The following is a 26,303-nucleotide window of genomic DNA, read 5'->3' on the forward strand; positions in this document are numbered from 1 at the left end:
TTCTCTTATTTCTACTACGTTTATTCCCATATGGTATGTGTCGTTTCCACAATTTACCCAGGATGCTCTTACATATGTCCCATTTCTCTTGTGTACTTTTATTTCTGAAGGCAGTGTTCCAGTCTATGTCCCCGGGGTCCTCTCTTATATCTCAGGGCAGTGTCCCCCCAGTCTATGTCCCCGGGGTCCTCTCTTATATCTCAGGGCAGTGTCCCAGTCTATGTCCCCGGGGTCCTCTCTTATATCTCAGGGCAGTGTCCCAGTCTATGTCCCCGGGGTCCTCTCTTATATCTCAGGGCAGTGTCCCCCCAGTCTATGTCCCCGGGGTCCTCTCTTATATCTCAGGGCAGTGTCCCAGTCTATGTCCCCGGGGTCCTCTCTTATATCTCAGGGCAGTGTCCCAGTCTATGTCCCCGGGGTCCTCTCTTATATCTCAGGGCAGTGTCCCAGTCTATGTCCCCGGGGTCCTCTCGTATATCTCAGGGCAGTGTCCCAGTCTATGTCCCCGGGGTCCTCTCTTATATCTCAGGGCAGTGTCCCAGTCTATGTCCCCGGGGTCCTCTCTTATATCTCAGGGCAGTGTCCCCCCAGTCTATGTCCCCGGGGTCCTCTCTTATATCTCAGGGCAGTGTCCCAGTCTATGTCCCCGGGGTCCTCTCTTATATCTCAGGGCAGTGTCTATGTCCCCGGGGTCCTCCCTTATATCTCAGGGCAGTGTCTATGTCCCCGGGGTCCTCTCTCTTATATCTCAGGGCAGTGTCCCAGTCTATGTCCCCGGGGTCCTCTCTTATATCTCAGGGCAGTGTCTCCCCAGTCTATGTCCCCGGGATCCTCTCTCTTATATCTCAGGGCAGTGTCCCCCCCAGTCTATGTCCCCGGGGTCCTCTCTTATATCTCAGGGCAGTGTCCCCCCAGTCTACGTCCCCGGGGTCCTCTCTTATATCTCCGGGCAGTGTCCCAGTCTATGTCCCCGGGGTCCTCTCTTATATCTCAGGGCAGTGTCCCAGTCTATGTCCCCGGGGTCCTCTCTTATATCTCAGGGCAGTGTCCCAGTCTATGTCCCCGGGGTCCTCTCTTATATCTCAGGGCAGTGTCCCCCCAGTCTATGTCCCCGGGGTCCTCTCTTATATCTCAGGGCAGTGTCCCAGTCTATGTCCCCGGGGTCCTCTCTTATATCTCAGGGCAGTGTCCCAGTCTATGTCCCCGGGGTCCTCTCTTATATCTCAGGGCAGTGTCCCAGTCTATGTCCCCGGGGTCCTCTCTTATATCTCAGGGCAGTGTCCCAGTCTATGTCCCCGGGGTCCTCTCTTATATCTCAGGGCAGTGTCCCAGTCTATGTCCCCGGGGTCCTCTCTTATATCTCAGGGCAGTGTCCCAGTCTATGTCCCCGGGGTCCTCTCTTATATCTCAGGGCAGTGTCCCCCCAGTCTATGTCCCCGGGGTCCTCTCTTATATCTCAGGGCAGTGTCCCAGTCTATGTCCCCGGGGTCCTCTCTTATATCTCAGGGCAGTGTCCCAGTCTATGTCCCCGGGGTCCTCTCTTATATCTCAGTGTCCCAGTCTATGTCCCCGGGGTCCTCTCTTATATCTCAGTGTCCCAGTCTATGTCCCCGGGGTCCTCTCTTATATCTCAGGGCAGTGTCCCCCCAGTCTATGTCCCCGGGGTCCTCTCTTATATCTCAGGGCAGTGTCCCAGTCTATGTCCCAGGGGTCCTCTCTTATATCTCAGGGCAGTGTCCCCCCAGTCTATGTCCCCGGGGTCCTCTCTTATATCTCAGAGCAGTGTCCCCCCAGTCTATGTCCCCGGAGTCCTCTCTTATATCTCAGGGCAGTGTCCCCCCCAGTCTATGTCCCCGGGGTCGTCTCTTATATCTCAGGGCAGTGTCCCAGTCTATGTCCCCGGGGTCCTCTCTTATATCTCAGGGCAGTGTCCCCCCAGTCTATGTCCCCGGGTTCTTCTCTTATATCTCAGGGCAGTGTCCCAGTCTATGTCCCCGGGGTCCTCTCTTATATCTCAGGGCAGTGTCCCAGTCTATGTCCCCGGGGTCCTCTCTTATATCTCAGGGCAGTGTCCCCCCAGTCTATGTCCCCGGGGTCCTCTCTTATATCTCAGGGCAGTTTCCCCCCAGTCTATGTCCCCGGGGTCCTCCCTTATATCTCAGGGCAGTGTCCCAGTCTATGTCCCCGGGGTCCTCTCTTATATCTCAGGGCAGTGTCCCCCCAGTCTATGTCCCCGGGGTCCTCCCTTATATCTCAGGGCAGTGTCCCAGTCTATGTCCCCGGGGTCCTCCCTTATATCTCAGGGCAGTGTCCCCCCCAGTCTATGTCCCCGGGGTCCTCCCTTATATCTCAGGGCAGTGTCCCAGTCTATGTCCCCGGGATCCTCTCTCTTATATCTCAGGGCAGTGTCCCCCCAGTCTATGTCCCCGGGGTCCTCCCTTATATCTCAGGGCAGTGTCCCAGTCTATGTCCCCGGGATCCTCTCTCTTATATCTCAGGGCAGTGTCCCAGTCTATGTCCCCGGGGTCCTCTCATATCTCAGGGCAGTGTCCCCCCAGTCTATGTCCCCGGGCTCCTCTCTTATATCTCAGGGCAGTGTCCCAGTCTATGTCCCCGGGGTCCTCCCTTATATCTCAGGGCAGTGTCCCAGTCTATGTCCCCGGGGTCCTCTCTTATATCTCAGGGCAGTGTCCCAGTCTATGTCCCCGGGGTCCTCTCTTATATCTCAGGGCAGTGTCCCAGTCTATGTCCCCGGGGTCCTCTCTTATATCTCAGGGCAGTGTCTATGTCCCCGGGGTCCTCTCTTATATCTCAGTGTCCCAGTCTATGTCCCCGGGGTCCTCTCTTATATCTCAGGGCAGTGTCCCCCCAGTCTATGTCCCCGGGGTCCTCTCTTATATCTCAGGGCAGTGTCCCAGTCTATGTCCCCGGGGTCCTCTCTTATATCTCAGGGCAGTGTCCCCCCAGTCTATGTCCCCGGGGTCCTCCCTTATATCTCAGGGCAGTGTCCCAGTCTATGTCCCCGGGGTCCTCCCTTATATCTCAGGGCAGTGTCCCCCCCAGTCTATGTCCCCGGGGTCCTCCCTTATATCTCAGGGCAGTGTCCCAGTCTATGTCCCCGGGATCCTCTCTCTTATATCTCAGGGCAGTGTCCCCCCAGTCTATGTCCCCGGGGTCCTCCCTTATATCTCAGGGCAGTGTCCCAGTCTATGTCCCCGGGATCCTCTCTCTTATATCTCAGGGCAGTGTCCCAGTCTATGTCCCCGGGGTCCTCTCATATCTCAGGGCAGTGTCCCCCCAGTCTATGTCCCCGGGCTCCTCTCTTATATCTCAGGGCAGTGTCCCAGTCTATGTCCCCGGGGTCCTCCCTTATATCTCAGGGCAGTGTCCCAGTCTATGTCCCCGGGGTCCTCTCTTATATCTCAGGGCAGTGTCCCAGTCTATGTCCCCGGGGTCCTCTCTTATATCTCAGGGCAGTGTCCCAGTCTATGTCCCCGGGGTCCTCTCTTATATCTCAGGGCAGTGTCTATGTCCCCGGGGTCCTCTCTTATATCTCAGGGCAGTGTCCCAGTCTATGTCCCAGGGGTCCTCTCTTATATCTCAGGGCAGTGTCCCCCCAGTCTATGTCCCCGGGGTCCTCTCTTATATCTCAGAGCAGTGTCCCCCCAGTCTATGTCCCCGGAGTCCTCTCTTATATCTCAGGGCAGTGTCCCCCCCAGTCTATGTCCCCGGGGTCCTCTCTTATATCTCAGGGCAGTGTCCCAGTCTATGTCCCCGGGGTCCTCTCTTATATCTCAGGGCAGTGTCCCCCCAGTCTATGTCCCCGGGTTCTTCTCTTATATCTCAGGGCAGTGTCCCAGTCTATGTCCCCGGGGTCCTCTCTTATATCTCAGGGCAGTGTCCCAGTCTATGTCCCCGGGGTCCTCTCTTATATCTCAGGGCAGTGTCCCCCCAGTCTATGTCCCCGGGGTCCTCTCTTATATCTCAGGGCAGTTTCCCCCCAGTCTATGTCCCCGGGGTCCTCCCTTATATCTCAGGGCAGTGTCCCAGTCTATGTCCCCGGGGTCCTCCCTTATATCTCAGGGCAGTGTCCCAGTCTATGTCCCCGGGGTCCTCTCATATCTCAGGGCAGTGTCCCCCCCAGTCTATGTCCCCGGGCTCCTCTCTTATATCTCAGGGCAGTGTCCCAGTCTATGTCCCCGGGGTCCTCCCTTATATCTCAGGGCAGTGTCCCAGTCTATGTCCCCGGGGTCCTCTCTTATATCTCAGGGCAGTGTCCCAGTCTATGTCCCCGGGGTCCTCTCTTATATCTCAGGGCAGTGTCCCCCCAGTCTATGTCCCCGGGGTCCTCTCTTATATCTCAGGGCAGTGTCCCAGTCTATGTCCCCGGGGTCCTCTCTTATATCTCAGGGCAGTGTCTATGTCCCCGGGGTCCTCTCTTATATCTCAGGGCAGTGTCCCCCCAGTCTATGTCCCCGGGGTCCTCCCTTATATCTCAGGGCAGTGTCCCAATCTATATCCCCGGGGTCCTCTCTTATATCTCAGGGCAGTGTCTATGTCCCCGGGGTCCTCTCTTATATCTCAGGGCAGTGTCTATGTCCCCGGGGTCCTCCCTTATATCTCAGGGCAGTGTCTATGTCCCCGGGGTCCTCTCTCTTATATCTCAGGGCAGTGTCCCAGTCTATGTCCCCGGGGTCCTCTCTTATATCTCAGGGCAGTGTCTCCCCAGTCTATGTCCCCGGGATCCTCTCTCTTATATCTCAGGGCAGTGTCCCCCCCAGTCTATGTCCCCGGGATCCTCTCTTATATCTCAGGGCAGTGTCCCCCCAGTCTACGTCCCCGGGGTCCTCTCTTATATCTCCGGGCAGTGTCCCAGTCTATGTCCCCGGGGTCCTCTCTTATATCTCAGGGCAGTGTCCCAGTCTATGTCCCCGGGGTCCTCTCTTATATCTCAGGGCAGTGTCCCAGTCTATGTCCCCGGGGTCCTCTCTTATATCTCAGGGCAGTGTCCCAGTCTATGTCCCCGGGGTCCTCTCTTATATCTCAGGGCAGTGTCCCAGTCTATGTCCCCGGGGTCCTCTCTTATATCTCAGGGCAGTGTCCCAGTCTATGTCCCCGGGGTCCTCTCTTATATCTCAGGGCAGTGTCCCAGTCTATGTCCCCGGGGTCCTCTCTTATATCTCAGGGCAGTGTCCCCCCAGTCTATGTCCCCGGGGTCCTCTCTTATATCTCAGGGCATTGTCCCAGTCTATGTCCCCGGGGTCCTCTCTTATATCTCAGGGCAGTGTCCCAGTCTATGTCCCCGGGGTCCTCTCTTATATCTCAGTGTCCCAGTCTATGTCCCCGGGGTCCTCTCTTATATCTCAGGGCAGTGTCCCCCCAGTCTATGTCCCCGGGGTCCTCTCTTATATCTCAGGGCAGTGTCCCAGTCTATGTCCCCGGGGTCCTCTCTTATATCTCAGGGCAGTGTCCCAGTCTATGTCCCAGGGGTCCTCTCTTATATCTCAGGGCAGTGTCCCCCCAGTCTATGTCCCCGGGGTCCTCTCTTATATCTCAGAGCAGTGTCCCCCCAGTCTATGTCCCCGGAGTCCTCTCTTATATCTCAGGGCAGTGTCCCCCCCAGTCTATGTCCCCGGGGTCCTCTCTTATATCTCAGGGCAGTGTCCCAGTCTATGTCCCCGGGGTCCTCTCTTATATCTCAGGGCAGTGTCCCCCCAGTCTATGTCCCCGGGGTCCTCTCTTATATCTCAGGGCAGTTTCCCCCCAGTCTATGTCCCCGGGGTCCTCCCTTATATCTCAGGGCAGTGTCCCAGTCTATGTCCCCGGGGTCCTCCCTTATATCTCAGGGCAGTGTCCCAGTCTATGTCCCCGGGGTCCTCTCATATCTCAGGGCAGTGTCCCCCCAGTCTATGTCCCCGGGGTCCTCTCTTATATCTCAGGGCAGTGTCCCAGTCTATGTCCCCGGGGTCCTCTCTTATATCTCAGGGCAGTGTCCCATTCTATGTCCCCGGGGTCCTCTCTTATATCTCAGGGCAGTGTCCCCCCAGTCTATGTCCCCGGGGTCCTCCCTTATATCTCAGGGCAGTGTCCCAGTCTATGTCCCCGGGGTCCTCCCTTATATCTCAGGGCAGTGTCCCGGTCTATGTTCCTGGGGTCCTCTCTTCTCAGGAGAGCCAGTTTGCCTACATTTCCATAACCCGCTGGGTCTCTTCTATGAGGATCAGGGTGACCAATCTACATCTATAGTGACTACAATCACATGAAGTTTTTGTTATGTAACTTGTACAATTCAACATAAACAACAAAACTTTCTTAAAATTCTATGAAATGTTTTGTTCTTGTTTTTACCTTATGTTCCAACAAGATGACACCGGCCTCATGGAGACGGAAGAATCTGAGGTTAGAGACTCTAAGAGCCAATGGACGGCACAAAGCTGGCGGAAGAGAGTCTCCCTAAAGGGCAAAATGTGAAATGTATCAATCACTTTCTATTACAGTTCAGGTTAAACTCATCGGACTCATTTACTAACAATGCATCAATTTCAAATCGGTTGTGGGTTTTTTTTTTTTCCACCTCAGACTCATTAAAGGGGTTGTTCACCAAAAAATCTCCAGTCTTCCAGTACTCATAGCTGCTGTATGTGGTGTATTCTCTCCAGTCTGACACAGTGCTCTCTGCTGCCACCTCTGTCCATATCAGGAACTGTCCAGAGCAGGGGAGGTTTTCTATGGGGATTTGCTGCTGTTCTGGACAGTTCCTGACATGGACAGAGGTGGCAGCAGAGAGCAATGTGTCAGACTGAAGAGAATACATAACTTCCTGCAGGACATACAGCAGCTGATAAGTACTGGAATACTGGACATTTTTTAATAGAAGTAAATTACAAATCTATAAAACTTTCTGAAACCAGTTGGTTTGAAAGAAAGAGATTTTTGGTGAACATCCCCTTTAATGTAGCGTACGCCGCTTGTAAATCTGGAAGGTTGTAAACAGGATAAAACTAAAGCCCGACCATCCGGCCGCACTAGAAGTGGCTGTTTATTACAATAGAAAACCTGTGCGTTGTGGCTACACCCATAATACGCCCACTTGGTGCGTTGTTGGACAATAAGGATGGCTTTGTCAGGTTTATGTCGGGTTGTGTCGCACACTATTACTAAATGTGTCAGAACACTAAACGGACAGGGAAAATTGACAAAAATCAAACGATTTGCTGAAGGCAACACCTTAGTAAATCAGCCCCATAGTATCACATCTACTCAGACAACACAGTAATGACATAACGTCGGAGAAGCATATTCATATACACTTAATTCTACAGAACGATGGATCCATAGAAATATATCAATATACTAACACTTTATGACTGCCCTATGCATGTAATACACTGTAACAGCTCATTTAAAGGGACAGTGTCATCAGAAAATGACTTATTGAATACATAAAAATGTTTAGGTGACTTTTTTATTTCTAATTTTCCATTTTTCTGTCTATATTATATAATAATCCTGATATCTCGCAGTTCTCATTCTCACCACTGGGGCTAAAACTTAGCTGAGACTTCCTGTTGTGTCTGTGGAGATAAGAGGAGGCTGCAGTAAAGTGATCTGTACAGCATTGCAGCGTCATGTGACACTAGTATATAGAGAAGACAATAGCAGCTCCCTGTGGAATGACCTCATCACAGGTCACAGAGCGCGCCCAGTAAGAGTATGTTCACACTGAGTAGATCGGGTGAAACTTTCCGCGGCGGAATCCCTGCTTCAGTGTGCATCAGCCCTCACTGTCTATGGGAGGGCTTGTGTCTCTATTCCCACCGCTCTCTGCTCAAAGAATTGATTTACTCAGTATGAATATACCCTAACGTCTCACATTCATCTCAAGGTGACAGAATCTGTAGATTGTCGTCTATGTTCATGAGTCTTGCAGTAAAGCATGTCACTAAATGCTGTTAAGAACAGCCTAGGCAATATGGCCCTCTCCCCATAACAATGTACAAAAAGTGAGATGAAAAAAAATAGTCAGAAAATAGAAACAGATTAGAATAAAAGAATAAGTTAGTTATAGTATCTGCCTCTAATTGGTAACAGAAAATGTAGGTGACACAATCCCTTTAAGCCCAGTTCATACCCTTAGGCTCAGAAATCCATTCCATGCAGGTGTGATAGCAGGACGATGCTGAATTCTATGAAAGGGTGAAAGCGCAGCTTCTCTATTACTTCTATTGTAATAATTATGTAGCCTTTGTGTCTGGAATTATTTCCGTATCAAAGTCACCGGCGAGGGCGACTTATCACTGCCGAAGCAGACTGTGAAAATGTTGTCACGCTGCCTCCCCCGGGCAATGGTGGCGCCACAAGTTACCCATGTAAATCAAATGGAAAAGCAATGAGGATAAACTGGTTGTGGTTGCTCGGGGCCTCTGCCCTGCGGTTCTATGGGGTCACTCCGAGTGGAGCCAATGGTCCCGGCCTGGTTTGTGTCTCCTACTCCTTTCCTAATGGTCCCGTCTATAGTATGCAATGAAGACGTAAGAGATAAAAGTCTTGACATTGTGCAAGTATTGGGGATAGTTCTCTCCGTGATAGGAGCGGCTGGATATGAATGTGATGAGGTGGTGGATAACATTGTGACCTCGGCGATGGATTACACAATCATCTGTTCTGCTCCAGCAATGAGATTAAACCTCTCCTAGATCCCATGCTGGGGCTGAGGAAGGCTTCTACCCTCACAACAGGGGCAATGCAATGCTTAATGAAGACCAAAAACACATAAAACCAGTGATCAGATCCCCCAGCAAAAGACAGAAGAGAAAGCCGAGGAAATACTGGGAGTAAATAGTATATGATTATGATTAGGTGGGATTAAAGGGGTACTCCAGCAAAGAATTATTATTATTTTTTGTCAACTGGTGTCAGAAATTTATAGATTTGTGAATTATTTTTTTATAAAAATCTCGTCTTCCAGTACTTATCAGCTGCTGTATGTCCTGCAGGAAGTGTTGTATTCTCTCCAGTCTGACACAGTGCTCTCTGCTGCCACCTCTGTCCATGTCAGGAACTGTCCAGAGCAGCAGCCAATCCCCATAGAAAACCTCTCCTGCTCTGGACAGTTCCTGACATGAATAGAGGTGGCAGCAGAGAGCACTGTGTCAGACTGGAGAGAATACACAACTTCCTACAGGACATACAGCAGCTGGTAATACTGAAAGACTGGAGATTTTTACATAGAAGTATAGGCTGTATATATATATAATGGTATGCTGGGCTGTATATATATTTATATAATGGTATGCTGGGCTGTATATATATTTATATAATGGTATGCTGGGCTGTATATATATATATATATATAATGGTATGCTGGGCTGTATATATATAATGGTATGCTGGGGTGTATATATATATATATAATGGTATGCTGGGCTGTATATATATATATATATAATGGTATGCTGGGCTGTATATATATAATGGTATGCTGGGGTGTATATATATATATATAATGGTATGCTGGGGTGTATATATATATATATATATATAATGGTATGCTGGGCTGTATATATATATATAATGGTATGCTGGGGTGTATAGCTAGAGGTATAACCAGTAGGAAGAGGAGATTGTGATCCCGCTGTATAGAGCTCTAGTGACATCACATCTGGAATACTGTGTCCAGTGCTGGAGACCTCACCTACAGAAATATACTGATAACAGAACAGGTCCAAAGACGGCTACAAAAATGGTGAAGGGTGTGAGGTATAAATCATTTCAGGAAATCTGTATAGTCTGGAGGAAAGAAGGGAAAGGGGGGACATGATGGAAACCTTTATATATGTTATAGGAGGAAGAAGGGAAAGGGAGGACATGATGGAAACCTTTATATATGTTATAGGAGGAAGAAGGGAAAGGGAGGACATGATGGAAACCTTTATATATGTTATAGGAGGAAGAAGGGAAAGGGAGGACATGATGGAAACCTTTATATATGTTACAGGAGGAAGAAGGGAAAGGGGGACATGATGGAAACCTTTATATATGTTATAGGAGGAAGAAGGGAAAGGGAGGACATGATGGAAACCTTTATATATGTTACAGGAGGAAGAAGGGAAAGGGGGACATGATGGAAACCTTTATATATGTTATAGGAGGAAGAAGGGAAAGGGAGGACATGATGGAAACCTTTATTTATGTTACAGGAGGAAGAAGGGAAAGGGGGGACATGATGGAAACCTTTATATATGTTACAGGAGGAAGAAGGGAAAGGGAGGACATGATGGAAACCTTTATATATGTTACAGGAGGAAGAAGGGAAAGGGGGACATGATGGAAACCTTTATTTATGTTACAGGAGGAAGAAGGGAAAGGGAGGACATGATGGAAACCTTTCTATATGTTACAGGGGGAAGAAGAGAAAGGGAGGACATGATGGAAACCTTTATATATGTTACAGGAGGAAGAAGGGAAAGAGAGGACATGATGGAAACCTTTATATATGTTACAGGAGGAGGAAGGGAAAGGGAGGGACATGATGGAAACCTTTATATATGTTACAGGAAGAAGAAGGGAAAGGGGGGACATGATGGAAACCTTTATATATGTTACAGGAGGGAAGAAGGGAAAGGGAGGACATGATGGAAACCTTTATATATGTTACAGGAGGAAGAAGGGAAAGGGAGGACATGATGGAAACCTTTATATATGTTACAGGGGGAAGAAGGGAAAGGGAGGACATGATGGAAATCTTTATATATGTTACAGGAGGGAAGAAGGGAAAGGAGGGAGGGACATGATGGAAACCTTTATATATGTTACAGGAGGAAGAAGGGAAAGGGGGAACATGATGGAAACCTTTATATATGTTACAGGAGGAGGAAGGGAAAGGGAGGGACATGATGGAAACCTTTATATATGTTACAGGAAGAAGAAGGGAAAGGGGGGACATGATGGAAACCTTTATATATGTTACAGGAGGGAAGAAGGGAAAGGAAGGACATGATGGAAACCTTTATATATGTTACAGGAGGGAAGAAGGGAAAGGAAGGACATGATGGAAACCTTTATATATGTTACAGGAGGAAGAAGGGAAAGGGAGGACATGATGGAAACCTTTATATATGTTACAGGAGGAGGAAGGGAAAGGGAGGGACATGATGGAAACCTTTATATATGTTACAGGAAGAAGAAGGGAAAGGGGGGACATGATGGAAACCTTTATATATGTTACAGGAGGAAGAAGGGAAAGGGAGGACATGATGGAAACCTTTATATATGTTACAGGAGGAAGAAGGGAAAGGGAGGACATGATGGAAACCTTTATATATGTTACAGGGGGAAGAAGGGAAAGGAGGACATGATGGAAACCTTTATATATGTTACAGGAGGAAGAAGGGAAAGGGAGACATGATGGAAACCTTTATATATGTTACAGGAGGAAGAAGGGAAAGGAGGACATGATGGAAACCTTTATATATGTTACAGGAGGAAGAAGGGAAAGGGAGGACATGATGGAAACCTTTATATATGTTACAGGAGAAAGAAGGGAAAGGGAGGACATGATGGAAACCTTTATATATGTTACAGGAGGAAGAAGGGAAAGGAGGACATGATGGAAACCTTTATATATGTTACAGGAGGAAGAAGGGAAAGGAGGACATGATGGAAACCTTTATATATGTTACAGGAGGAAGAAGGGAAAGGGGGGACATGATGGAAACCTTTATATATGTTACAGGAGGGAAGTGATTTTAGAAAACAATTGAACTCAAGAACAGGAGGGGACAGTGAGATGTTACTGGGGGGAAAGATCAGAAGCAACGTGAGAAAATATGACTTTACTGAAAGAGTAGTAGATGCTTAAAGGAAACTTCCAGCTGATGTGGTAGGTAAATCTACATTAAGGGTATGTTCACACTGAGCAAATACAGCGGAATTCCACCCTGCTCAGTGTCCCGATGTGAATGAATGAGAGGGTGCGCTCCTCTGCTGCCGCCGCTTTCTGCTCGCTCTACCATAGACAGGCTATGACACACTGTGAGAGGCGGAATTCCGCCTGTTTTACTCAGTGTGAACATACCCTAACAGAATGTGACCTGCCTGGTATACACATATCTTTCCTACAATAAATATAATAAGAAACAAGGATAAATAAAGGGAGTCATATAGGGCCAGGCCCGGCGGGTTTCTCTTCTCTGTTTCCCCTCATGATGCATGTTTGTTTGTTTGATGCGGATTTGATGCAGCTTTTTTCTTTAGTTATAATGTTTTTCTATCATTTTATTGCCGTCCTATTCTTGCCACCACCACTGAGCGGAGTCACACTTAGAAATGGAAGTGGAGCTGACATAATGGATATGAAATCAATGGACTAAACATAAACCCCACGTGCAGAACATTTATGGGAACAGCTTAAAGTGAATGTATAATATACGGCAAATAATAGGACAAATGGATAAAATAGAAAGGATTTCCAGAAATGTCAAATTGTTACATTGTATATTTGATTGAATAAGATGAAGAAACCATGAAGGACACTACAACTCCAACTACACCACAGTATAGCAGAGTTGGGTTACTCTTGCTATCCCTGTGATACTGTACTTGGGGTTAGGCACTGCTCTGTATGACCGGCACTATGGCGCCATGTATTGCATCGGAGATCCTGGTTACACTCATTGTATCTGAATAGTCTCTATGCACTAAACATTTGCAGGAGCTGTTTTACCGCAGATGTCAGTGGTGATGGGAATTGGGCATGATTGAAAAATCACTGCTCGACCCCTTTGTTCAGGGAGAGATAAGCGGCAGCCAGAGCTCTCTCTCTGCAGCTTACCTGGTCCCTCTCCATAGAGAATCCAGGAGCACTCAGCGGGGGGGGGGGGGGGGGGGGGGGGTTTGGTCTCATAACTAAAAGCCGATTGTTACGGCCACCTTTTATGATAGACGGCTAATTCTTAGTACATGCCCACAATATGTGATCGATAAGGAGCTGACACCTGGGATTCCTGCCAATCACCTGTCTAAAGCGAAACTACAATTCCCATCATGCCTGGACAGCTAAAGCTTTGGATTTGGCTGTCCAGGCATGATGGGAAATGTAGTTTAGCAACAGCTGGAGGGCCGCAGTTTGGAGACCCATGATCTAAAGGCTCTAATACACGGCACGATATTGAGGGGGAAGCGAGCGGTGACTAGTCAGGTCAGGGCTCACTTCCCCAAGGTTCCCCACTCACTGTATGTGCTATTGCAGGTGAAGGAGGGAGGAGATCAGACAGCAAGTGGGGGGCAGCTGGAGGGGATCAGACAGCAAGGGGGGAGCAGCGGGAGGGGATCAGACAGCAAGCGGGGGGCAACAACAGGGAATCAGACAGCAAGCGGGGGGGCAGCTGGAGGGGATCAGACAGCAAGCGGGGGGGCAGCTGGAGGGGATCAGACAGCAAGCGGGGGGGCAGCTGGAGGGGATCAGACAGCAAACGGGGGGCAGCGGGAGGGGATCAGACAGCAAGCGGGGGGCAACAGCAGGGAATCAGACAGCAAGCGGGGAGCAGCGGGAGGGGATCAGAGAGCAAGCGGGGGCAGCTGGAGGGGATCAGACAGCAAGCGGGGGGCAGCGGGAGGGGATCAGACAGCAAGTGGGGGGCAGCAGGAGGGGATCAGAGAGCAAGCGGGGAGCAGCAGGAGGGGATCAGACAGCAGGCGGGGGGCAGCAGGAGGGGATCAGACAGCAAGCGGGGGGCAGCGGGAGGGAATCAGAGAGCAAGCGGGGGTCTGCAGGAGGGGATCAGAGAGCAAGCGGGGGGCAGCGGGAGGGGATCAGAGAGCAAGCGGGGGGCAGCTGGAGGGGATCAGACAGCAAGTGGGGGGCAACTGGAGGGGATCAGACAGAAAGCGGGGGGCAGCGGGAGGGGATCAGACAGCAAGAGGGGGGGCAGCGGGAGGGGATCAGACAGCAAGAGGGGGGGCAGCGGGAGGGGATCAGACAGCAAGAGGGGGGGCAGCGGGAGGGGATCAGACAGCAAGCGGGGGGCAGCGGGAGGGGATCAGACAGCAAGAGGGGGGGCAGCGGGAGGGGATCAGACAGCAAGAGGGGGGCAGCGGGAGGGGATCAGACAGCAAGAGGGGGGCAGCAGGAGGGGATCAGACAGCAAGCGGGGGGCAGCGGGAGGGGATCAGACAGCAAGTGGGGGGCAACAGCAGGGAATCAGACAGCAAGCGGGGGCAGCTGGAGGGGATCAGACAGCAAGCGGGGGGCAGCGGGAGGGGATCAGACAGCAAGCGGGGGGCAACAGCAGGGAATCAGACAGCAAGCGGGGGGCAGCGGGAGGGGATCAGACAGCAGGCGGGGGGCAGCGGGAGGGGATCAGAGAGCAAGCGGGGGGCAGCAGGAGGGGATCAGACAGCAAGTGGGGGGCAACTGGAGGGGATCAGACAGAAAGCGGGGGGCAGCGGGAGGGGATCAGACAGCAAGTGGGGGGCAGTGGGAGGGGATCAGACAGCAGGCGGGGGGCAGCGGGAGGGGATCAGACAGCAAGAGGGGGGCAGCAGGAGGGGATCAGACAGCAAGCGGGGGGCAACGGGAGGGGATCAGACAGCAGGCGGGGGGCAGCAGAAGGGGATCAGACAGCAAGCTGGGGGCAGCCGGAGGGGATTTTTCATCATGCTGAGAGACCCTGATCAGCCAAGATCTCACGTGTCAGCTGATCGTGGGGTTTTACCTTGTGCTCCTACATCGAACGATTATCGGCCAGAAGAGCTGGTAATCGTCTGGTTTCGTGTAATACGGCCTCTAGCTGAAAGCTCACGGCTCCAATCATTGTGTAGCAGCCATGAATGGGTTACTGCAGCTCAGCTCCCACCTAAGTGAATGGTCATCGGTGCCAGGAACCCCGGCAACCAGTCAGGGTTTTCCTGAGTGGAAATATATTCAGTAATATTTGTAGGCACGCTCTTCTGATAGCTGGTTGGAGGGCCGTTCATTATAGCCAGCATCACCGCAGGCAACGGACTGGGGGAAGATAAACCAGGGGGTAGATATAGCAGGGGGAAGATATAGCAAGGAGAAGACATACCAGGGGGAAGATATAGCAGGGGGACAAGCTGGAGCTAATAAGGGGCCGGCTGGGGGGATAATGCTAGGACAGTGAGGAAGGTGCCAGGAGTCGGACTAAAGCTCAGATTACAATGGCTGCCCAGAGCTATCCTCTACAGCGGTTATCCCACAATTGCATTTTTCTTAAGGCTATGCTCCCACACAGTATTTTTGCTCACCATTTTGCAACTAAAACCAGGAGTGGATTGAAAACACAGAAAGGCTATGTTCTCACACTGCTGAAATGTAGTGGATGGCCGCCATTTAATGGCAAATAAGTGCTGTTATTTTAAAACAATGTCCGTTTTTTGCCATTAAATGACGGCCATCCACTACATTTCAGCAGTGTGAGAACATAGCCTTTCTGTGTTTTCAATCCACTCCTGGTTTTAGTTGCAAAATAGTGAGCAAAAATACTGTCTGTAAACATAGCCTAATGGGGTATTCCACTCACACATAACTTCTGATATGTTGCTGCCCATAGTGAGACTAACAATTCCTTCCATACTTGTTATTATCTATTCGGTCTCCTTCCCCCAGTTCTCAGCTGCTGCTTTACATCAGCTTCCCCCTCCCTTCTGAGACGGCTGAGGTAAAGTCCCTGACTGACTGTATCTGCAACATTCTAGCTTCTTTGTAATTCTGAGGTCAAGTTGCTAATGAACTCACGGTGAATAACCCTCCCAGCATTACAAGGAAACTACAATGTTGCAGATAAAGCCAGTCAAGGACATCAGCCGTCTCAGAAGGGAGGGGGGAGGAGATGGAGAGAAAAGCTCACAAACATATTTTTGCGTCTCCAGCAGAAAGCAGCAGCTGAGAACTGGGGGAAGGAGACTGAATAGATAATAACAAGTATGGAAGGAATTGTTAGTCTCACCATGGGCTGCAACATATCAGAATTTACGTTTGAGTGGAGTACCCCTTTATTCTGCTGACAGATTCACAAGGTAACCCTCAAGGATCTCTGCCTACTTCTTATATAAACAACCCAAAGTATATAGAAAACAATATAGTAATATTATACCGTATACCCTGTATCTGACACTATATAGTAATATTATACCGTATACCCTGTATCTGACACACTATATAGTAATATTATACTGTATACCACGTATCTGACACTATATAGTAATATTATACTGTATACCCCGTATATCTGACACTATATAGTAATATTATACCGTATACCCTGTATCTGACACTATATAGTAATATTATACTGTATACCCCGTATATCTGACACTATATAGTAATATTATACTGTATACCCCATATCTGACACTATATAGTAATATTATACTGTATACCCCGTATATCTGACACTATATAGTAATATTATACTGTATACCCCATATCTGACACTATATAGTAATATTATACTGTATACCCCATATCTGACACTATATAGTAATATTATACTGTATACCCCGTATATCTGACACTATATAGTAATATTATACCGTATACCCTGTATCTGACACTATATAGTAATATTATACTGTATACCCCGTATATCTGACACTATATAGTAATATTATACTGTATACCCCATATCTGACACTATATAGTAATATTATACTGTATACCCCGTATATCTGACACTATATAGTAATATTATACTGTATACCCCATATCTGACACTATATAGTAATATTATACTGTATACCCCATATCTGACACTATATAGTAATATTATACTGTATACCCCGTATATCTGACACTATATAGTAATATTATACTGTATACCCCATATCCGACACTATATAGTAATATTATACTGTATACCCCGTATATCTGACACTATATAGTAATATTATACTGTATACCCCATATCTGACACTATATAGTAATATTATACTGTATACCCCATATCTGACACTATATAGTAATATTATACTGTATACCCCGTATATCTGACACTATATAGTAATATTATACCGTATACCCCGTATCTGACACTATATAGTAATATTATACTGTATACCCTGTATCTGACACTATATAGTAATATTATACCGTATACCCTGTATCTGACACACTATATAGTAATATTATACTGTATACCACGTATCTGACACTATATAGTAATATTATACTGTATACCCCGTATATCTGACACTATATAGTAATATTATACCGTATACCCTGTATCTGACACTATATAGTAATATTATACTGTATACCCCGTATATCTGACACTATATAGTAATATTATACTGTATACCCCATATCTGACACTATATAGTAATATTATACTGTATACCCCGTATATCTGACACTATATAGTAATATTATACTGTATACCCCATATCTGACACTATATAGTAATATTATACTGTATACCCCGTATATCTGACACTATATAGTAATATTATACCGTATACCCTGTATCTGACACTATATAGTAATATTATCCTGTATACCCCGTATATCTGACACTATATAGTAATATTATACTGTATACCCCATATCTGACACTATATAGTAATATTATACTGTATACCCCGTATATCTGACACTATATAGTAATATTATACTGTATACCCCATATCTGACACTATATAGTAATATTATACTGTATACCCCGTATATCTGACACTATATAGTAATATTATACCGTATACCCCGTATCTGACACTATATAGTAATATTATCCTGTATACCCCGTATATCTGACACTATATAGTAATATTATACCGTATACCCCGTATCTGACACTATATAGTAATATTATACTGTATACCCCGTATATCTGACACTATATAGTAATATTATACCGTACACCACGTATCTGACACTATATAGTAATATTATACCGTACACCACGTATCTGACACTATATAGTAATATTATACTGTATACCACGTATATCTGACACTATATAGTAATATTATACTGTATACCACGTATCTGACACTATATAGTAATATTATACTGTATACCCCATATCTGACACTATATAATAATATTATACTGTATACCACGTATCTGACACTATATAGTAATATTATACTGTATACCCCGTATATCTGACACTATATAGTAATATTATACTGTATACCCCGTATATCTGACACTATATAGTAATATTATACTGTATACCCCGTATATCTGACACTATATAGTAATATTATACTGTATACCCCGTATCTGACACTATATAGTAATATTATACTGTATACCCCGTATATCTGACACTATATAGTAATATTATACTGTATACCCCGTATATCTGACACTATATAGTAATATTAGGCTATGTTCAAACTACGTAAAAGTACGGCCGTTGTTGCCGGGATCAATGGGATCCCAGACGGAGCAAACACACATCGTGTACGCTCCAGCCGGGATCCCGTGCGACGCTGCAAAGAACTGACATGTCAGTTTTCTGCGGCCGCAATTCAATGAATTGCAGCCGTAGGAAACCCTGTCAGTTCACACAGTGAAGCGAGCGGCTCCGGCCACTTGCTTCACTGTGCGCTATGGGAAGTTCTGCTGCGGGCGCACGCTGATGCGCCCGCATCAGAACCCTTCGGCTGTAAAGTTCATCTGGCCGGGATGATCCGGGCTGAGACCGGCCGTTCCATGACCCGGCCGGGGTCATGGAATGGCCGGTCTCTTCCGTATTGTGAACATAGCCTTATACCGTATACCCCGTATCTGAAACTATATAGTAATATTATACCGTAATCTGTAATAATCATTTTGCCGCCGCTCATAATGTAAACACATTTTACATGGAAAAAAAAAAACTGCGGCAGACGGAATATTTCTGTCATTATGTAACAAGGCGACGACTTATCTAATAAAAGTTGTGAAACAATTGAGCTCGGCAGAAATGTGATAAAAGGTTTTAGCAGTAACAATCAGTTATAAAAAGATTAGGAGTGGAGTGACACGGCCGAGGGACGGCCAATCATTGTTCATTAACTCTGGAAATCTCATTATAAATCTCATCAGAGCCGGAATCGGGCTGGATGAAACACGCCGGGCTGAAGATGACAGATTCCTTCCTAATGACGGGGATATGTGCGAGTCTCCCGAGAATACCTGATCGGGGGGGGGGGGAACATCGCACTCCGCTCTATAGAGGCCGCTCAGCTAGATTTATTATTTTCTTCTATTTAAAAACTGTTAAGTGTTCCCATACTTATCAGCTGCTGTACGTCCTGCGGGAAATGGTGTATTCTCTCCAGTCTGACACAGTGCTCTCTGCTGCCACCTCTGTCCATGTCAGGAACTGCCCAGAGCAGAAGCAAATCCCCATAAAAAACCTCTCCTGCTCTGGACAGTTCCTGACATGGACAGAGGTGGCAGCAGAGAGCACTGTGTCAGACTGGAAAGAATACACCACTTGGTGCAGGACATATAGCAGCTGATAAGTACAGGAAGACTGGAGATTTTTTAATAGAAGTAAATTACAAATCTATATAACTTTCTGGCACCAGTTGATAAAAATAATAATTTGTTGAACCCCTTTAATTCATACTTTCAAACAAACAGTGAGTGTGAATACTGTACAGCACTGTGACCCCCAAAATGTTCCCCTTTCCCTGCCGTCACTTAGACTACTGTACATGACGCCATCAGGGCTCTACAAGAACTACAAATGTATAGGTAATAATGATAGAAACTGAACGTACGGATCTACATCTAGGACTTGTTTGGAGAGCAGACTGTTGTGTAGAGGCGTGAACGGACGGCTCATTGATCTCTTCTCTTTTCTCTGCCGTTCTCCAATCTCTGTGAGAAAGAACCTGGAGGGAGAAATAAATTCATCCCAGTTAGTAGAATCGGTTTAATTCCCATCTATCCCTCCCCCTATGCGCAGCGGTGCAGACACTGGAAGAGAGCTGCATCCCGTCATCCCGCTCCATCAGACGCCTCCGGGTTACTTCACTGCCAGATTCTAAAGTCTTCCAAACCTAACGATCAATTTACAAAACACCTTCCTGATGCGGCTGTCCCATAAAGAAACGAGAGACCTAGTGCGCTTACAGGGTCCGCATCCCCCTCCAGCAGCGGCACACTAGCAGCTTGATTCCCCATCTGCTTACACAGCCCGGTGCAGAAAGGTGATAAAAGCGGCAAAACACAAGCTGCTAAATCAGGAGCATTAGAAACTGGAGAGGTGCCGGGACCCGGCCGAAACCCACAGACTGCCCCGAAATAACACACTCTGGAGGCCTAATGCATGGAGCCACTTTTATTGCTGCTCATGTCACGGCTCATTGACTCATCTGCAATATACTTTAAAGTGAAATTGTCATGTAACTTTTTCTTTACAAGCGATTTTAAGAAACTCTGTAATAGGTTTTATTAGGCAAAAAGCCTCTTTCTGTACTCAAAGAGCTGTCCCCCCCCCCCTCCTTAACATCTTATCTGCTCATTATCAGGCAAAGCCGTCTACATTACAGAGGAGCAAAGTGAAGACAGGTTTACTGTGTCTGTCCATTATATCCTATGGAGGGGGAGGGGCCGAGGGGGATGAGTGAGTAGGGAGAGCAGACAAGCAGCTGTGCAGTTTGGAGACTGGGCATGTAAACCGCTGGATTCCCAGGCCAGAAAGGTCAGTGCTTATCTGGGAGCTTGGTGAGAGAAGATTGCAGGATGATGTGCTGTGCAGGGCTGCTTTTTCTCCTCTCCGTGCTCACTCATCCCCCTCAGCCCCTCCCCCTCCATAGAGCATAATGGACACAGAAATCCTGCTTCTTCTGAAATGAGGGGGTGTTAGGAAAACAGCTTTCTGACTACAGAAGGAACCTCTTTTGCTTAATAAAACCTTTTACAGAGTTTCTTAAAATCACTTGTACTATTTATACCTATTGATTTCTGGAAAATGACATTTACATGACAGGTACACTTTAAGGCCATGTTTACACATGGCAAAACAGTGGCCGTTTTGTGACACGTAGCTGTCTGAGATGTTCACCCAGCCAATAGTGCAGTATCAGCCAGGTGAACATCACTTCATCTTAATTGGGATGCGGGCACATTCGGGCGTACATTTGGGGGTGCCCACACTCCAATTAACCATAGCAAACAATGTAAAGTACGGCCGGGAGCTGTACTTTACATTGTCTGCACGGTCCATTTCGTGCAGCCGCTGTTTACTAATGAGCAGGCGCACAAAATAGACATGTGAGTTTTCTTTGCGGCTGCATGGAATCCCGCCCGTAGTTTATACAGGGTGTATACACTACGGCTGTGGTTCCATAGGGGTTAATGTAATAGGTTGCTGTGATTAAACAACGGCTGTTGTTTAATAAAAAAATACACTGTGTGAACTTGGCCTAAAATTTCGGCGTCATCATGAGTGACATTTTGTGTCTTTACATCAGATATGGACAAGAAGCCGAATAAATGAAGAGCTCACCTTGTGTTACTGTCCGGTTTACGCAGGACTTGGTCTTCCCCGGAGCTATCCTCACTCGAGTCCCTGAACAGCCGGGGTTCAGTCCTGGACTTCTCCCGCAGCAGACGCTGTCTCTCTTGAGCTTTTAGCTTTTTCCCTTCTTCCTCTTGCTGGAGAATGAGAAAGTAACCTCGGCCTTGCTTTACGCTGCTGATCAATTTTCTGTCAAAGAAACCAGAACAGCCAATGAGTCTCTTAGTTATCTACATCCAGAACATTCCACAGTAACGTCCATAATCTATATTATATTATACAGCAGACCAAACTTTACCAAACACCAAGTAACTGCATCCAGTCCAAACACACCCGCTCTGTTCCTGTGTAATGTGGCTGCTATAACACCATGACCACGCCGCCCACCCCCCCCCCCCCCCCAAAGCCCCCAAATCGGGTGAGCAGGGGATACCGGCATATGCCAGGGGTGCAACATTGATGAATGTCCCCCTAGAACCTAGCTGATTAATACTTTTGACATGGTTGGAGCTGTTAGTTTGCAGCACTGGGGTCCCCTGGGTTCACATCCCACCATGGATATTATCTGCTAAGGAAATAAATAAACAAATGTATCAACTTCGTACAACAATTTGTGCAACTGAATCTGACATAAGGGCCCGTTCACACCGAGCAAAAGCGGGGGAATTTCAGCACTATGAGCGGCTGCAAAATGATTATTACAGATTACGGTATAATATTATTATAGTGTGTCAGCACTAGATCAAATCTGCAGCGAATCTGCTGCGTATGTGTGAAGCTACCCTAAATCCGCACTAAAAAATCCCCTGTCAAAATAGCTGCAGGGCCATTGTGGTGAATGGAAATTCGGCTCTGCAGTTCACACAACGGAATTACAGTGCAGAACGTTCTGCGGCAGATCCGCTTTCTGCCAGAAGAATGAACATACACAAATCAATGGTGGCTGTTTCAGCACAGAATACAGACGTAATACAAGCGAAAACCCAAAGGAAATTCCGCACGGATATACAGCACCAATTATGTGCAGATTCCAGGCAGAGCTGAATCCGCAGCTTTTGCTAAGTGTGAACGAACCCTAAAGGAGACAGTGTCATTGTGATTCCGCTTTTTTATTGCCCGACCTTACGGCTAATTCCTCACCCTACAAGAATCGCTCGTCCTTTTCCCCCTTTCACCAGGTTGCTTATCTCCTCATAGTAGTATCTGAAAATTCAAATGACTTTCATTGCCTCGGGGTAGAATGTATTGTGTTTGCTTCTTGTGTGGAAATCTCGTACGGTTGTGGATAAAACGTGACACGGTAAATATTTGCATACAAATGACTTTGGAAACAGTCTTGTCTTCCAGCACAATTCTGGAGTCTGGAACCGATGAAAACATCTCGAGCGCCAGAGAGAAACACATGGGGGAAATTCTGCATGTGTGATAACGCTCCGCAGCCCCATCTACACATCTTTTCTCTCATCTGCAAAGATCTTATCCAAGTTTAAAAGGGAACTCTAGCAGGAACTCTTAGAGGAATCTAACCTGCTGCTATGTCCCTATTGCACAGGAGACGCTAAGGATAATGATATGTCTCTTAGGGTACAAACCCACTTGACGGATCTGCAGCGAGTCTCCTTGCTGCGTTTTTGCAGATCCTGGCCCTATACTTTCATTAGCAGAGAAACTCGCAGCAGGGATGTACATCCCTGCTGCGATTTTGTCTGCAGCCCTCCCCATTAACCCCCTAGCCGCCAGACATTATACATTACCGAGTCCCCGTTCCCGCTTGCTTCGGGGCTCCCGGTGTCTTCACGGCCCGCCTGGCCAATCAGTGCGCTGCGGCCCGGCAGCGCACTGATTGGCCGGGCAGAACGTGCCGGGAGGCACCGAAGCAAGCAGGAACGGGGACCCAGTAATGTATATCCTGCCCGCCCCCCCCTGCAGCCCCTATCGCCCCCCGCACCCCTCGGCCGCATGATCGCCCCCCGCACACCCCGGCCGCATGATCGCCCCCCGCACCCTCCGGCCGCACGATCGCCCCCCGCAGCCCCCATCGCCCCCGGCCGCACGATCGCCCCCCGCAGCACGATCGCCCCCCGCAGCCCGTGCGGCCGTCGGGTGCGGGGGGCGATCATGCAGCCGGGGGCGATGGGGGCTGCGGGGGGCGATCGTGCGGCCGGGGGGTGCAGGGGGCGATAATGCGGCCGGGGGCGATGGGGGCTGCGGGGGGCGATCGTGCGGCTGGGGGGTGCGGGGGGCGATCGTGCGGCCGGGGGGTGCGGGGGGCGATCATACGGCCGGGGGCGATCGGGGCTGCAGGGGGGGCAGGCAGGATATACATTACCAGGTCCCCGCTCCTGCTTGCTTCGACGGCTCCCGACACGTTCCACCCGGCCAATCAGTGCGCTGCCCCGCCGCAGCGCACTGATTGGCCGGGGCGGGCCGTGAAGAAACCGGGAGCCCCGAAGCAAGCAGGATGTACATCCCTGCTGCGAGTTTCTCTGCTAATGAAAGTATAGGGCTGGGATCTGCAGCGAGTCTCGCTGCAAAAACGCAGCATGGAGACTCGCTGCAGATCCGGCAAGTGGGTTTGTACCCTTATAGTATGTCCCTTATAGTATGTCTCTTATAGTATGTCTCTTATAGTGTGTCCCTTATAGTGTGTCTCTTATAGTGTGTCTCCTACAGTGTGTCTCTTATAGTGTGTCCCTTATAGTGTGTCTCCTATAGTATGTCTCTTATAGTATGTCTCTTATGGCGTGTCTCTTATAGTGTGTCTCTTATAGTATGTCTCTTATAGTGTGTCTCTTATAGTATGTGTCTTATAGTATGTCTCTTATAGTGTGTCTCTTATAGCGTGTCTCTTATAGCATGTCTCTTATAGCATGTCTCTTATAGTGTGTCTCTTATAGTGTGTCTCTTATAGTATGTCTCTTATAGTGTGTCTCTTATAGTCAGTCTCTTATAGTGTCACTCAGGGTACAAACACACACACCGTATATGCAGCAGATACGCAGCAGATTTGATGGTGAAGACTTGATGCTGTGTTCAGTTATTTAGATCTAATCTGCTGCGTATCTGCTGCTTATTTGCTGCGTATTGCAGCAGTAAATACGCTGCGTATACGGTGTGTGTGTTTATACCCTTATAGTGTGTCTCTTATAGTGTGTCTCTTATAGTATGTCTCTTATAGTATGTCTCTTAGCTTCATCCTCAGCGCACCGTTCCTGTGCAGTTAGTCATGTGCTCCAGGGTCCGGTGAGACTAGGAGTACTGCCCGCCCCGAAAGTGTTGATCCGCCCCCGGCCAGCCCCTTTGTAGTTATAATCAATGCAGCGGCACAGATCAGCGCTATGGGGGCGGGCAGTACTCCCACCGGACCATGAAGCAAACGACTAACTGCCCAGAACGGCACCGAGGAGGAAAGTTCTGCTGCGTTTACACGGAGCGATAATTCGGCCAATCATATGATTCACAATTTAATTTTTTTTTTATAACGGTCAACGTTCAGACGGAATGATATATTGTCTGGAAAAATCGTTACTGCAATCGTTTTAAGATCGCTTAAGCCCATCTCACACATCGGTGAATCGGTGAAAGACTGTTTAGGTGAAGCAATCTGCGAATTTGTAGCGAACGACCAACAACGATTTGTGAACTTGTTGAAAGATCAAAATGAACGATTTCTTGCTCATCGCTTGATGGTTCACTGTGTGTACACGAGCCGATTATCGCTCAAATGTCATTGTTATTGCAAAACTTCAAGCGACAATCGTTCCATGTAAATGCAGCATTAGAGGCACGCAATAAGAGATGCGCTATAAGAGACACATACTATAAGAGACACACTATAAGAGACCCACTATAAGAGACACACTATAAGAGACACACTATAAGGGTACAAACACACACACCATACACGCAGCAGATTTGATGCTGTGTTCAGTTATTTAGATCTAATCTGCTGCGTATAGTGTGTGTGTTTGTACCCAAAGAGACACACACTATAAGAGACACGCTATAAGAGACACACTATAAGAGACACACTATAAGAGACACACTATAAGAGACACACTATAAGAGACACTCTATAAGAGACACACTATAAGAGATACACTATAAGAGACACGCTATAAGAGACACGCTATAAGAGACACACTATAAGAGACACACTATAAGAGACACACTATAAGAGACACACTATAAGAGACACACTATAAGAGACATATACTATAAGGAGACACATACTAGAAGAGACACACTATAAGAGACATATACTATAAGAGACACACTATAAGAGACACACTATAAGAGACACGCTATAAGGGACACACTATAAGAGACACACTATAGGAGACACGCTATAAGGGACACACTATAAGAGACACACTATAAGAGACACACTATAAGAGACACACTACAAGAGACACACTATAAGAGACACACTATAAGAGACACACTATAGGAGACACACTATAAGAGACACACTACAAGAGACACACTATAAGAGACACACTATAAGAGACACACTATAAGAGACACGCTATAAGGGACACGCTATAAGGGACACACTATAAGAGACACACTATAAGAGACACACTATAAGAGACACACTATAAGGGACACACTATAAGAGACACTATAAGAGACACACTATAAGAGACACACTATAAGAGACACACTATAGGAGACACACTATAAGAGACACACTACAAGAGACACACTATAAGAGACACACTATAAGAGACACACTATAAGAGACACACTATAAGAGACACACTATAGGAGACACACTATAAGAGACACACTACAAGAGACACACTATAAGAGACACAC

The 26,303-nt window shown here is 47.6% G+C and overlaps 1 protein-coding gene across 1 annotated transcript in view; it reads right to left on the reverse strand.

Annotated features, from left to right (window-relative positions):
• Positions 1-26,303, reverse strand: part of CCDC60 (coiled-coil domain containing 60) — a 131,573-nt gene that overhangs the window by 27,873 nt on the left and 77,397 nt on the right. Inside the window, exons 5-7 of the mRNA XM_069960692.1 lie at positions 21,471-21,671; positions 19,738-19,851; positions 6,349-6,453 (exon numbers count right to left, since the gene is read on the reverse strand). Coding sequence (XP_069816793.1) covers positions 6,349-6,453; positions 19,738-19,851; positions 21,471-21,671 — 420 coding nt within the window. The remainder of the gene's footprint in view (positions 1-6,348; positions 6,454-19,737; positions 19,852-21,470; positions 21,672-26,303) is intronic.

Source organism: Dendropsophus ebraccatus, chromosome 3 (genome assembly GCF_027789765.1).
Source record: "Dendropsophus ebraccatus isolate aDenEbr1 chromosome 3, aDenEbr1.pat, whole genome shotgun sequence".
Classification (NCBI taxonomy): domain Eukaryota; kingdom Metazoa; phylum Chordata; class Amphibia; order Anura; family Hylidae; genus Dendropsophus; species Dendropsophus ebraccatus.